The sequence below is a fragment of the Fundulus heteroclitus genome, chromosome 20, assembly GCF_011125445.2.
Source record: "Fundulus heteroclitus isolate FHET01 chromosome 20, MU-UCD_Fhet_4.1, whole genome shotgun sequence".
Classification (NCBI taxonomy): Eukaryota; Metazoa; Chordata; class Actinopteri; order Cyprinodontiformes; family Fundulidae; genus Fundulus; species Fundulus heteroclitus.
The window spans coordinates 740295-752875 of NC_046380.1; the positions used below are offsets into that span (position 1 = coordinate 740295).

General features: G+C 46.4%; 1 protein-coding gene across 1 annotated transcript; it reads right to left on the minus strand.

The window, feature by feature from the left end:
- Positions 1 to 2455: 2455 nt before the first annotated feature.
- Positions 2456 to 9750, minus strand: zgc:77375 (uncharacterized protein LOC402927 homolog). Its single transcript, XM_036151740.1, has 9 exons — positions 9642 to 9750; positions 9365 to 9556; positions 9168 to 9280; positions 8900 to 8993; positions 8326 to 8359; positions 7651 to 7825; positions 7401 to 7577; positions 6453 to 6621; positions 2456 to 2935 (listed from the first exon to the last, which is right to left on the minus strand). Exons 1-9 carry the CDS (start codon positions 9690 to 9692, stop codon positions 2762 to 2764), a joined length of 1179 nt encoding a protein of 392 aa, XP_036007633.1. The 5' UTR covers positions 9693 to 9750; the 3' UTR covers positions 2456 to 2761.
- Between the last annotated feature and the right edge of the window lie 2831 nt (positions 9751 to 12581).

The following is a 12581-nucleotide window of genomic DNA, read 5'->3' on the forward strand; positions in this document are numbered from 1 at the left end:
CATGACCAGAGCACATTAGCCTGTCCATACAGTTTGCACCACTGCATATCTGTCATCTGAGGGATCACTTGTAACAAAATGACCAAGAGACTTCAGCGGCTGGAAGAGGATTTCCACATAAATAAAAACTAAACCCAATCTGCATTGTTTGTTGTTATTTCAGCTTTTAACTTTTAGTTCTCTGTCATTTTTCTCTTCATAGAGGGTACACCTGGTCTGGTGTTCTGTTAGCTGTGACATCATCAGGGGAGGCAGATCATCCACTATTACCATCTAACATAGAAAGTACTCCTGGGTCAATGTGAGCTTCTGTGCTTTCTGTGTCTCTGCTCTGTCTTCTCTAACATAGAAAGTACTCCTGGGTCAATGTGAGCTTCTGTGCTTTCTGTGTCTCTGCTCTGTCTTCTCTAACATAGAAAGTACTCCTGGGTCAATGTGAGCTTCTGTGCTTTCTGTGTCTCTGCTCTGTCTTCTCTAACATAGAAAGTACTCCTGGGTCAATGTGAGCTTCTGTGCTTTCTGTGTCTCTGCTCTGTCTTCTCTAACATAGAAAGTACTCCTAGGTCAATGTGAGCTTCTGTGCTTTCTGTGTCTCTGCTCTGTCTTCTCTAACATAGAAAGTACTCCTGGGTCAATGTGAGCTTCTGTGCTTTCTGTGTCTCTGCTCTGTCTTCTCTACCATAGAAAGTACTCCTGGGTCAATGTGAGCTTCTGTGCTTTCTGTGTCTCTGCTCTGTCTTCTCTAACATAGAAAGTACTCCTGGGTCAATGTGAGCTTCTGAGCTTTCTGTGTCTCTGCTCTGTCTTCTCTACCATAGAAAATACTCCTGGGTCAATGTGAGCTTCTGTGCTTTCTGTGTCTCTGCTCTGTCTTCTCTAACATAGAAAGTACTCCTGGGTCAATGTGAGCTTCTGAGCTTTCTGTGTCTCTGCTCTGTCTTCTCTAACATAGAAAGTACTCCTGGGTCAATGTGAGCTTCTGTGCTTTCTGTGTCTCTGCTCTGTCTTCTCTAACATAGAAAGTACTCCTGGGTCAATGTGAGCTTCTGTGCTTTCTGTGTCTCTGCTCTGTCTTCTCTAAGCACCAGTGGGTGGAGGCAGATGAGCGTTCACACTGAGCCTGGTTCTGGTTCTGCTGGAGGTTCTCCTCCCTGTTAAAGGGGAGTTTTCCTCTCCACTGTCGCTTCATGCATGCTCAGTATGAGGGATTGCTGCAAAGCCAGCAACAATGCAGACGACTGTCCACTGTGGCTCTACGCTCTTTCAGGAGGAGTGAATGCTGCTTGGAGAGACTTGATGCAACCTGCTGGGTTTCCTTAGAGAGGAAACTTTCTCACCAACCTGGAGGATCTGATGGAAGCTGACTTTAGAGAGAACCTTGAGATGATGATGTTGTGAATTGATGCTATATAAATAAAATTTAATTGAAAATTATTTTTTATCCTAATGACATTACAAGAAATAAATACCTCACTGATCATATCAGGACTCCCACAATGATTTGCGTTTGAAATAATTTGTGAATGACCAGAATTCATTTTGCCCTCATTGAACTCTATTACTTAGTGACAAATCTAAAATACATCCCCATGATTTTAAAAAGGAGTCTGAATTATCTCTCAGCCTTGCCAATACCTTCTCATGTGATGCTACGTTCATTGTACTGTCTATCCACTTATCAAAATTAGGAGGAGAGAGAACCTTCCACACAGTAAGAATCACCCGTGTTTAAAACTGCATATTCATATTTAGTTATCTCTGGTAATACTGAGTGTCCCCCAGTAAACAAATTGACTGTTTTTAAATGTTTTATTTTTAAAGTCTTTGTTGTGGACCTAGTGCCTAGTGTCCTTAAATTCTTGAATGGGGAAAAAAACATTTGGCTGAAGGAGATAATGGCAGCTTTTGGTATATTTAGAAAAGCATTTCTGCTCATTCTAATGAAAAGTTATGAAGCTCAGAGAAACCCAGAAACTGCTATAAAGTTGATTATTTCTGAAATTTAGTGAAATGATGAAATCCTTAAACACGTTTATCTTAGAGGTTTGTCAACATTTGATTGTAATTGATTCTCTAAACGTGTTCCTTCTGTTATGAACCTTTTTGGTTTTACTGCATCTTTTCTGGCCTTCATTTCACTTATGAAGAAACTTCAAATTTTGTTAAAGATAAATCAATTTTATAATTTTTCTCCACTGATCATGTGAGCCATTAGTCCTTCCTATTAAATATTTAATGTGAATTCAATTAATTTTAACAAATGAATCTGCTGGAAATACGTCCCGCTTTCAGAGTTCTACTGTTAGCTTTATTAAAATAATCGTAACGATCTAAATAACTGCTGAGGCAGCAGAGCTCTGACTTGTTCTGAGAGGCTCTCCTGCCTCAGACACACCTTTCCAGGTAAAGTCCCAGGTACCTGCTTGGATTCAGCATGAAAACAACGAGGCTGAGAAAAACTTTAACATTAGATTTTTATTTCTGACGTCCACATTAGTCCAGCATGAAGCCACTCGTCTTCATGCTGGACTCACATTTAACTGCAGCAACGTTTTCAAGCTCAACTTCACCCGTCAGCTTCAAACGGCTTTAGGTTGGGTGGAGTTCCACCTGCAGATCTTTACTGATAAAAAGGCATGAAACAACAGGCCAGGTGAGAACCAGGTGAGAACCAGGTGTGAACCAGGTGTCTGGTCTAAACCACATCGTAGCTGCAGGTCACATGTCGGGACTCAGGTGTATCAGGTATCCATCAGGTGTGTCAGGGGGTGGAACGCTCCTGCTGTAGCATCAGGTCTACGGCGGCCTCCACGTCCTCCACCACGTGGCTTGGTTCCAGCAGGTCCAGTTCCATGTCTTTGTGGCCATGGAACATCTCTGAGAGGTTCTGGTCACCAGGCAGTGGAGACCGAGGGTTATACACACCTGTGCACACCTAGGGACAGGTAGAGGATTGTTTCACAACAACCTCCAGTTTTCATATTATACCAGGGGTCACTAATTAAAAATCAGCGGGGTCCGAATAACAAAAATCAACAACCAGTAAAGGTCCGGACACATTTTTAATTACAATCCGTTACTTCACATAGTATTTAACACTGAAATAAAATGTTTACGCATCCACCTTATACATTGACTATTTAAACAAAAAATAACATAAAAATAGAACGTTTTTCTATTTTAAAATCCAAAGTGCTTTTTGATTTAGCTTTTTTTTTCTAAAAAGTAGCCAGCAGCAGCAAACCTGACTGACACAGCTCATTGGCTAATTTGCATCACGTGCAGACCATATTTTCCCGGAGCCGTGGACATCATGCTGCATTAGTTGCTTGTTGTGCAAAGTCAACCAAATCTGGTACTTTTAAAATATCCATTGAAAATTCCTGTATCTCTGCCACCTTTCAGCTTTGAAGCCTTTGCGTCATCCTGGACAGCCTCTCCATCACTTTCCACGTCCAAATCATCATCTGGTTAACTTTCATCTCTGCAGCATCAAGTTCTTCCTTCACACTGTTGACAAACTGGTCCACAGTCCACTTTACAATCCCAGCTCCCTTTCCTCCCTGTCCTCCAGAAACCCTCCATAAACTGCAGCTGGTTCAGAGGACAGCAGCTTCATCATTACATCATCTACTTCACACCTGTACATTAACTCCACTGGCTCCCTGTCACATTCAATATAAATTAATCCTATGATCATACAAGGCCAAACACAGCCTTGGAAATGCAGGACACGTCATCAACGTTATCATGACATAATACATTTTAATTTGACACAGATTGCACATGACAATAATTCAGTCTCTGCTTTGCCCGTTATTGTTCACCAATTAATGATTACAGTTTATAAAAAGGCATGATTTAACTTTTTTGAAGTTTAATAAAATGTTTATATTTTAGCCCAGTGACTGGAGACCTGTCCAGGATGAACCCTGTGTCCGCGCTCCACTTTAACTTCATAAAAAACTCTCTGAGAATTTCCTTTCTCTGGCCTCACCCAGTTAGAACCCGTTCTCCAGTCCATGTTGTAGCTGCAGTTTATTTGCTTTATCCTTTTAATGTAGTTTTCTTAACAATCTGTAAGCATCAAAATCCTTTTCATTTTATTTAGTGTCCTGGAGCGCAGCTGCTCATCAGGTGCTCTTCTTTGTGTTTTAAATGAAACATAATAGTGAATCACGGGGAGATCCCTGGTTGGTCGCCGCGTTTATCAGCGAGGGAATAAACGCTGACAGACGACATGGCAACAGGTGGAAATAATTCATTAATTAAATGCCGGAGCAGATTGACGCTTACCGAGGGAAGTTGTCAGCTGCTGAACTTTCTGACCTGCTTGTTCATAGATCCAAAGAAAACCTTTGACCACCGCTACTTTCATTCATAGCATCTGTGGCCAGTTTAAAATGCTCTTCCAAAGGTTATAATGATTAAACACCGATAAACCTCACACTGGCAATGTCCGCTTTGCAAAGACCCGCCCTACTCTCTTTCTGATTGGCTAATGTCCCGCCTCTGGTTGAGAGCAGCTTCAGTGTAAAACCTTGAAAAAAAAAGTCTAGACGGGGCTTTTTGCGCTCAATTTCCAAATGACGGAAATCCGTCGCAGCGACGGAGAACTTTAACCCCTGAGTTAGACACTGTCATTGGACATGCAGTAATATATAAATGTTTTAAATCAGGTTGGGTCCGGATTAGCCAGCAGCTGGGTCCGGATCCGGACCGTGGTCCGCTAATCCGTGACCTCTGTATTATACGTTTGTTAAAGAGAGATGGATCAGAGACACCATGGTACTGAATGGACCTCTGCAATAATGCAGGTTTATTTGTTTAGCACCGTTTATAAAAAGGGTGGATCAGCCCATTAGGAGGACCAGTTCTGTCCTGGGAACCCCCTGGATCCAGTGCAGGTGGTGGGAGACAGAAGGAACCCCCCCCCCCTCCCCTGCAGGACAGAGTGCTGCATCCCAGATGCTCCAAGCAGAGCTTCCACAGGTCCTTCAGCTGCTGTCACCATATAACAGAAGTAACAGCTGCTGCTAGACTTTATCATCTCTGCTGCTCAAAACAGACTCAGTTTCCATTATGCTGATGGTTGCACTGGTTCTGATCCAATCATGAGTCATTTACACCGTCCTTTTGTTTCTACAACCCTCACTCAGCAGAGAGAGAGAAATAGACCCTGATGTCCTCCAGCAGCCTAAGCCTATAGCAGCATAACTATAGAGGTAGCTCAGGGTAACATGAGCCACTCTGACTAGAAGCTTTGTCACAAAGGAAAGTTTTAAGATTAGTCTTAAAAGTAGACGGGGTGTCTGCCTCACGGACCAAAACTGGGAGTTGGTTCCACAGGAGAGGAGCCTGATAGCTAAAGGATCTGCCTCCCATTCTACTTTTAGAGACTCTAGGAACCACCAGCAGACCTGCAGTCTGAGAGCGAAGTGCTCTGTTAGGAACATACGGGGTAATCAGAGCTCTGATATATGATGGAGCTTGATTATTAAGGGCTTTATACGTTAGAAGGAGAATTTTAAATTCTATTCTTGATTTAACAGGAAGCCAATGAAGGGAAGCTAAAACAGGAGAAATATGATCCCTCTTGTTGATTTTCATCAGAACTCTTGCTGCAGCATTTTGGATCAGCTGAAGGCTTTGAACTGCATTTTGTGGACTTACTGATAGTAAAGAATTACAATAGTCCAGCCTTGAAGTAACAAATGCATGGACTAGTTTTTCAGCATCACTCCTGGACAGAATGTTTCTAATTTTGGCGATATTCCAGAGGTGAAAAAAGGAAACTCTGGAAACCTGTTTAATATGGGATTTAAATGACATGTCTTGGTCAAAAATAACACCAAGATTTTTAACTTTATTACCAGAGGCCAAGTTAATGCCATCCAGATTAAGGGATTGATTAAGAAGTTTATTTTTTGAGGACTCTGGTCCAAAGATTACAACTTCTGTCTTGTCAGAATTTAAATGCAGGAAATTTAAAGTCATCCAGCTTTTGATGTCATCAAGACATGACTGCAGTCGAAGTAACTGATTGGATTCATCAGGATTTATGGATAAATATAGCTGAGTGTCATCAGCATAACAGTGGAAATTAATCCCATGCTGTCTGATAATTTTGCCAATCAGAAGCAGTGTTGGTCAGGACTCTGGAGGAGCTTAAGTTGCCCGACTGATTTTTTTTTTTTTATTTAATTTTTTTCTCCACCAGAATAAAAATTGTTGCAGTGATCCAGAGGTCTGCAGCTCCAGTCCTGCAGAACCACATCCTGCAACATTTGGCTTTATCTCATCAGGTCTCTCATCTAAATTATATCGTGGTATAACAGATATATGATTAAATACAAGGCAAGATAACAATGAATCTGATTTTATGTTTACTACTTTACTAATATCCATATTTTGTAATACACACATTTAGCTCTAAAACGGTCTCTACGTACCAGGATGGAGAGGCACCGCGCAGCAAGCGGCGGTTCTTCCTCCGGCATCATCGTCTGAGTACCGGTTCCCTGGGCAGCCAGTTTGGCGCCGCTCATCATGTCAGTGTGATGCTTGGCCAGGTGGCGGTTATAAAGGTTGGCGCCGTAGACGTCCGTCATCAGGTTGTCTCTAGACAACAAGAACAAAGTCTGTCTTTGTAAAAGTGATCTAGAGAGAATAGTTATGGAACGTTAATGGCGTCCAGTCGAGTTACTGGATCCCTAAAGCTACAGGTTCCACCGGGGGTCCCGCTACCCAACAGGTTCCACCTGCCCCCCCCGCTACCCCACAGGTTCCACCTGCCCCCCCCCCCGCTACCACACAGGTTCCACCGGGGGTCCCGCTACCCCACAGGTTCCCCCCTTACCCCCGCTACCCCCACAGGTTCCACCTGCCCCCCCCCCCCGCTACCACACAGGTTCCACCGGGGGTCCCGCTACCCCACAGGTTCCCCCTTACCCCCCGCTATCCCACAGGTTCCACCTGCCCCCCCACCACAGGTTCCACCGGGGGTCCCGCTAACCCACAGGTTCCACCTGCCCCCCCCCTCCCACAGGTCCCCCCCCGCTACCCCACAGGTTCCACCTGCCCCCCCCCCAGGTTCTGTAATGGCAGCAGATGTTTCAGACGGAGGCCACAGGGTTACCTGGAGGTGCTGATGGACCAGGAGGATCAGTTTAGTGGCAGAGAGTTTCAGACAGAGGTACGGACAGCGTCACAGACTGAGGCAGCAGAAAAGGTTCTGACAGCACAGAGGTTCTGGTTTTGTTAGGGGTTACGGATGGAGACAAACGGGCCTGAAACAAGCTCACAGAAAGGGTTACAGGTGGTGTTCCATATTCCAAAGATGGCCTTTGGTTTGGTTAGACGGGTCGGGTCACAGGGAGCGCTGCAGACATTACGGTTACCCAACGGCGTAGATGGTGGACAGCCTGTGGTTCTGGTTCTGCTGACGCAGCAGCTGCTCGCCATACTGGTACGTGAGCAGACTGGGTTTTCCCAGCACCGCCTCGTACTCCAGGTTCTGACCCGTCAGCGTCTTGTAGACAGACTCCAGGCAAAGCAGGAACATCCCATGACCAAACCTGAAGCAACACATCAGGGTGATAAAAGGCTACACGCTGTCCCGCCCCGCCCACAGGAAGTGGCGGTAGTTACCGTGGTGACGGGGCGTCAGCCATCCACAGCAGGTCCATGTTGCAGGCCAGAACCGGTACCTGAGCCGACAGCTGAGTGTCATACGCACAACCGGGTCGCCCATTGGTCAGGAGCACATCTATCAGCAGCTGCAAGTTGGTCTCCCATCTGATTGGCTCCCCAAACAGGATGATCGCTATGGCAACACATGTGAACACAGTTTCATACTTTAAATAAACACTTCTGTTGCACAGTGACAAAAAAAACAGGCTCTTCCTGAGCTGTGAAGACGTGAGCCGTCATTAATCCACCCTGAAGACTCGGTGCCACTGACCCTTCCAGCTTCTAGCGCCCCTGGTGGCTCAGAGGTGGAACTGCAGCGCCAGTTACATCCTGCCTACCGAGTTCATTTAGTTCAGAAACATTCTTATCAAATGGTCGAAGAATTTGTCCCCTCACTTTCACCCAGACAACTAATCCGTTTAGACGGGTCATCCTGCAGACCTGCTGACGGTTAACCTCGTTAGGCGTCACATGGTCACCGCTGAGGCCCAGCGCCGGCTGCAGACAGTTTCTGATTGAGTCCGTGTTCAACTCGTCCTGAAGGTGCTGTTGGGTTTCTAAGGCGGCTCAAACCGATGAACTGAAAGGGAAAACCTTCTACTCTGATCCGTTGTTGTGTGCTGGTTGCGTTACCTTGTATCTGGGGGGGGATCTGTGAAGAACGGGCCTGAAACAAACAGAACCAATCAGCCAGACGGATCAGAAACAGTTAGTATGCAACAGTAACTCATCAGCTAAAACTGCTCTTCAGCTTGTTTAACTGAAAAAAAACAAACAAAAAAAAAAACAAAAAACTACACGTTTACTTCAAACAATGCAAAATCTGTTTGAATAAGATCCAGATTGTGAAGTTAGGGGCAGATTCTCCATACGACCCCATTAAACACATGAAGAAGACGAGTGGTCCGGTGGTGAAGAGGGATTTTCCTACCGTTAACCAACCTTTATTAAAATGTCATGTTTGGTGTCGTCAGCGAGGCTTTATGGAAATATGATGAGCCTGCAGTTTTAGCATTGATTTATCAGAATGGCTCTGATATCAGAACATGTGTTACTGCTGCTTATCTGAGAGCAGCTGCTGTCTGCATTCAGCCACCAGGTGGCAGCATATTTCACAGACTGCACCTTTAATAAAATACCTAAAATATTGTTTCACCGTGCATCGGTTTCAGGTTCTGCAGAACCGCCCTGGTTGGTCGGGACTCACCGTTCTTGTGGGTCTCCTGCTGTGGTCGACCATGTCCAGCAGGGGGTGCTGCTCTGAGAGCTGCTCCACGGTTACTACCTTCTGGAAACCCAAACTGAGACACACCGGGTCAGGAGTCCAAACATGCGACTTATTGGTCCTGGTCCATAAATTAGTCTGGGCTAAAGCACAACTTATTAATTTTAAACAGTCTGAGTATTTCTAAGCACAAATGACAGAGAGGTGGCCGGACGTTGAGGTAACGGGTCACCTGACAGGTGAAGGATACGTGTGGGCGATCTGGGCGACCGGTCCCTGACCTGAGACCAGCACACATTTACTGTGGAAAGTCTTCATGGTGTGCAGAGGACTGTGGGACAGAACCACCTGCTCAGGTGTTATCTGCACAGAAAGAACATGCCGGTTCTGATCCAATCACACGGCGGCAGCGGCAGCAGCATCTCGCGGGAACCCCGCCCCCTCTACCTGCAGCCCCAGCAGGTGAGACAGCTGCTGGGCCTTGTGCTGTCTCATGCAGCTTCCTGCGTTGGTGACGAAGACGACGGGAAAGCGGAATCTGTTGTTCCGGTCCACAAGTTTCCCGAGAGCCCGCTGGGCCGCCGGGAGCACCGAGCCGCCGCGGAGGAGGACGCCATCAACGTCAAAGAGGACGCCTGCCTGATGGGCGGACAGGTGAGAGACAGGTGAGAGACAGGTGATGTCGGCGGCTGAGCTGATTGGCTGAGCGCCAGGACTCACTCACCTGTGTGGAGGCGTGGCGGACGGCCCGCCGCACGAGACCCCGGCTCCACATGACGCTGTCTGCCCCCCCAGCTGCTGCTGCTGCGCTTTTAAACCACGGTCTGTGACGTCACTGGGGGCGGGGCTAGACGGTGTGGGGAGAACCGAACCTCCACCAATGACAGCCAACACATTCTGACCCGTTCTGAAGGGAAGCTGACCTGATCACCGCAGAACCGGACCGGAGCCTTTGAACGACCCAATGGATCAGCTGAACGGAACCAGGATCAAACATGAGGAGAACGTTCCTGCTGCGGTTCCTCTCGGGTTCTCCTGATCAGCATCAGAAACCCTTGCAGAACTTTTTATTCTGGTTTGTTTTGCAGTTTATATAAATCAGAACATTTAGAACCCGCAGGCTGGTACCGAACCTGCAGACGACACTACAGATATGGTTCTATCCTCTCACAGTACTCAGGGTTCTGATCGCTATAGGACAGAACTCTCAGGGTTCTGGTTCTGACCTCTATGGAACAGTACTCAGGGTTCTGTTCTAGCTGTGATAGAAACACAAAGATGAAGGGAATTTTGTTCTGGCTGAAAACCAGAACCAGAACCTGAGGCTGAGCTGCAGATTGAAGGCAGCTGACTGGTCGCTCATCACATGATGACGCGTGCAGCGTGCTGCCGTTAATCAGCCAATCACGTGCTGCAGAGGGACGCCTCTAATCAGCCAATCAGCAGTCACGCCTCCACTGGCTCTCAAGGTCCAACAGAACCAGGGACAACAGTTTCAGAACCAATTTAAACGTTTTAACTAACGAGACCCCTAAAGATGTGACCATCTGGGTTCTGGTTCCGTCCACAGGTTCTTCTCAGCGTCCGGGTCTCGGATAGAACTCAGACCGGTTCTGCTGTCTGAGGTTCTACCAAAGGTCCGGTAGTACCAACACTGAAGGTCTGTTCTGATCCATACTTCACCTGAAGTGGTGCCGTTCCTGAGCTCTGATTGGGTCAGAGAGTTCAGTTAAGTCAGCACAAAGTTCTGTAGAACTGGACTGAAGCTAAACATGGAGGTTCCTGCGGTTCCGCCATGAATAATAATTCTTTAACAAAGGAGATTTGGGTCCAAACGGGTTTTCTGTTTGGAGAAAAGTTCTGATGACCCGACGTTTGTGCATGAATCAGAATTTCATCTCTGAATTGGGCTGAAAGTTCTGATGTCTGGGAGGTTCTGAGCTGACCCGGATCACCTGAAGACTCCAGTACCTCTCACAGCGCGCTCTCTGTGTTAATGTGGGGAACCAGAACTGGGCCAGGTGCTCCTCTGGTTCTGGGTCGGCACCAGATGGACAGCACCAGCTGTGGCTGGAGTCCGTTTGGGTCGCTCTTGGCACCGCGGTTCTGCCCCAGGCTCCAGGCTGGGGGTCGGCTTGTTTTCGGACCAGAACCAGGCGGTCCGGCACCGCGGTTCTGCTCCAGGCTGGGGGTCGGCTTGTTTCCGGACCAGAACCAGGCGGTCCGGCACCGCGGTTCTGCTCCAGGCTCCAGGCTGGGGGTCGGCTGGTTTCCGGACCAGAACCAGGCGGTTCGGCTCTCACCAGCTTCCCACAGCATGATGGCGCCGCCGCCGTGTTTCACTGAGGCGCCGGGTTCTACCTCCACGGGTCGGATGGACGGGTCCAGGCTGACGGTTCTGGACCCGTTTACATAAACCACCGACAGGATTATTTATAAAGAATATTTATGCCATACAAACCGAACATAGCAGCTTTAAATGGAAATAAATCTGTAGTTTAGCATCAGGTGTACCAACACTTAGAGCTTTTCACTGGTTCTGGGTTCTGCTCTCTGTGGAACAGAACCTCCACAGTGAGCAGAACCACACGCTCCAGTCCGGTCTGTAGCTGCAGACTTTCAGCCAGGCTCCAGTCCAGGAGAACAGCGCCACCCTCTGGATGTTGCTTTATTAGCAGCAGCTGCGTCCCTCCTGAATTTAATGGGTTAATTTTCCCAGGATGCATCATTTTAAATCAGTTAATCTTTCTTTTTAGATCCAATGTAGCAACGACAGAATATAAGGAGAGGATCTGAGCATCTGATTGGGTTCTTCCAGCTGTACTTTGAGGTTTCCACTGATATTCATTAATACCCCCCCCCCCCCCCCACACACACACACACACACACACACACAGACACCCCCCCCCACACACACACACACACACACACACACACACACACACACACACACTGCTGTTTGCTTTCAGGTCCTCCAGAATCTAAGAATCTGAAAATCTTTTAGTTCCATCGTTGACTTATCGGCTCCAGTTATAACCTTACATAAAACAACTGGTTTTATTTTTTAACCTTTTCTGGATGACTGAGGATCTTTACCAGATATAATCTTTATGATAATTGGCCGGTTCATTCTAGGTTCTCTGTTCTAGTGTCTTAATAAGGTTTTAATTGTAGGTTAAGATCCTGATTCATCAGCTTGTGTCTCCTTCAGGTCTTAAAAACTCACTTCTTATTTATTTAGACCCTCCCATTCCATCTTGGGTCCATTTTCCCACAATAATCTAATTCACTAGGTGGAAAGTCTGTAATATACACGATCCACCTCAACAATCTACAACGACCTGTGAAATTAAAAATTTCCTTATAATTTTATTCCAGATTTGACCACATACTCCCAAACATTGGATTATGTAATTTCAGATGGACACCTAATCTTTCATCCCCTATAACAGCTAATATTAGAGGATCCTCTGTCAATCTTTCCATCTGACAGAATAAATTTATAACATTTTAGGGAAGAAAGAATCAAACCTTTGCTTTTTGGTAACTAACGTATTTTATTCTGGGCTTGCCTTATGTATCTAGATATTATTTATTATTGCTTAAACTCTTTCTCTGTCACGTCTACTGGTAGATTCTGGAATAAATACAGCAGCCGGTCAAA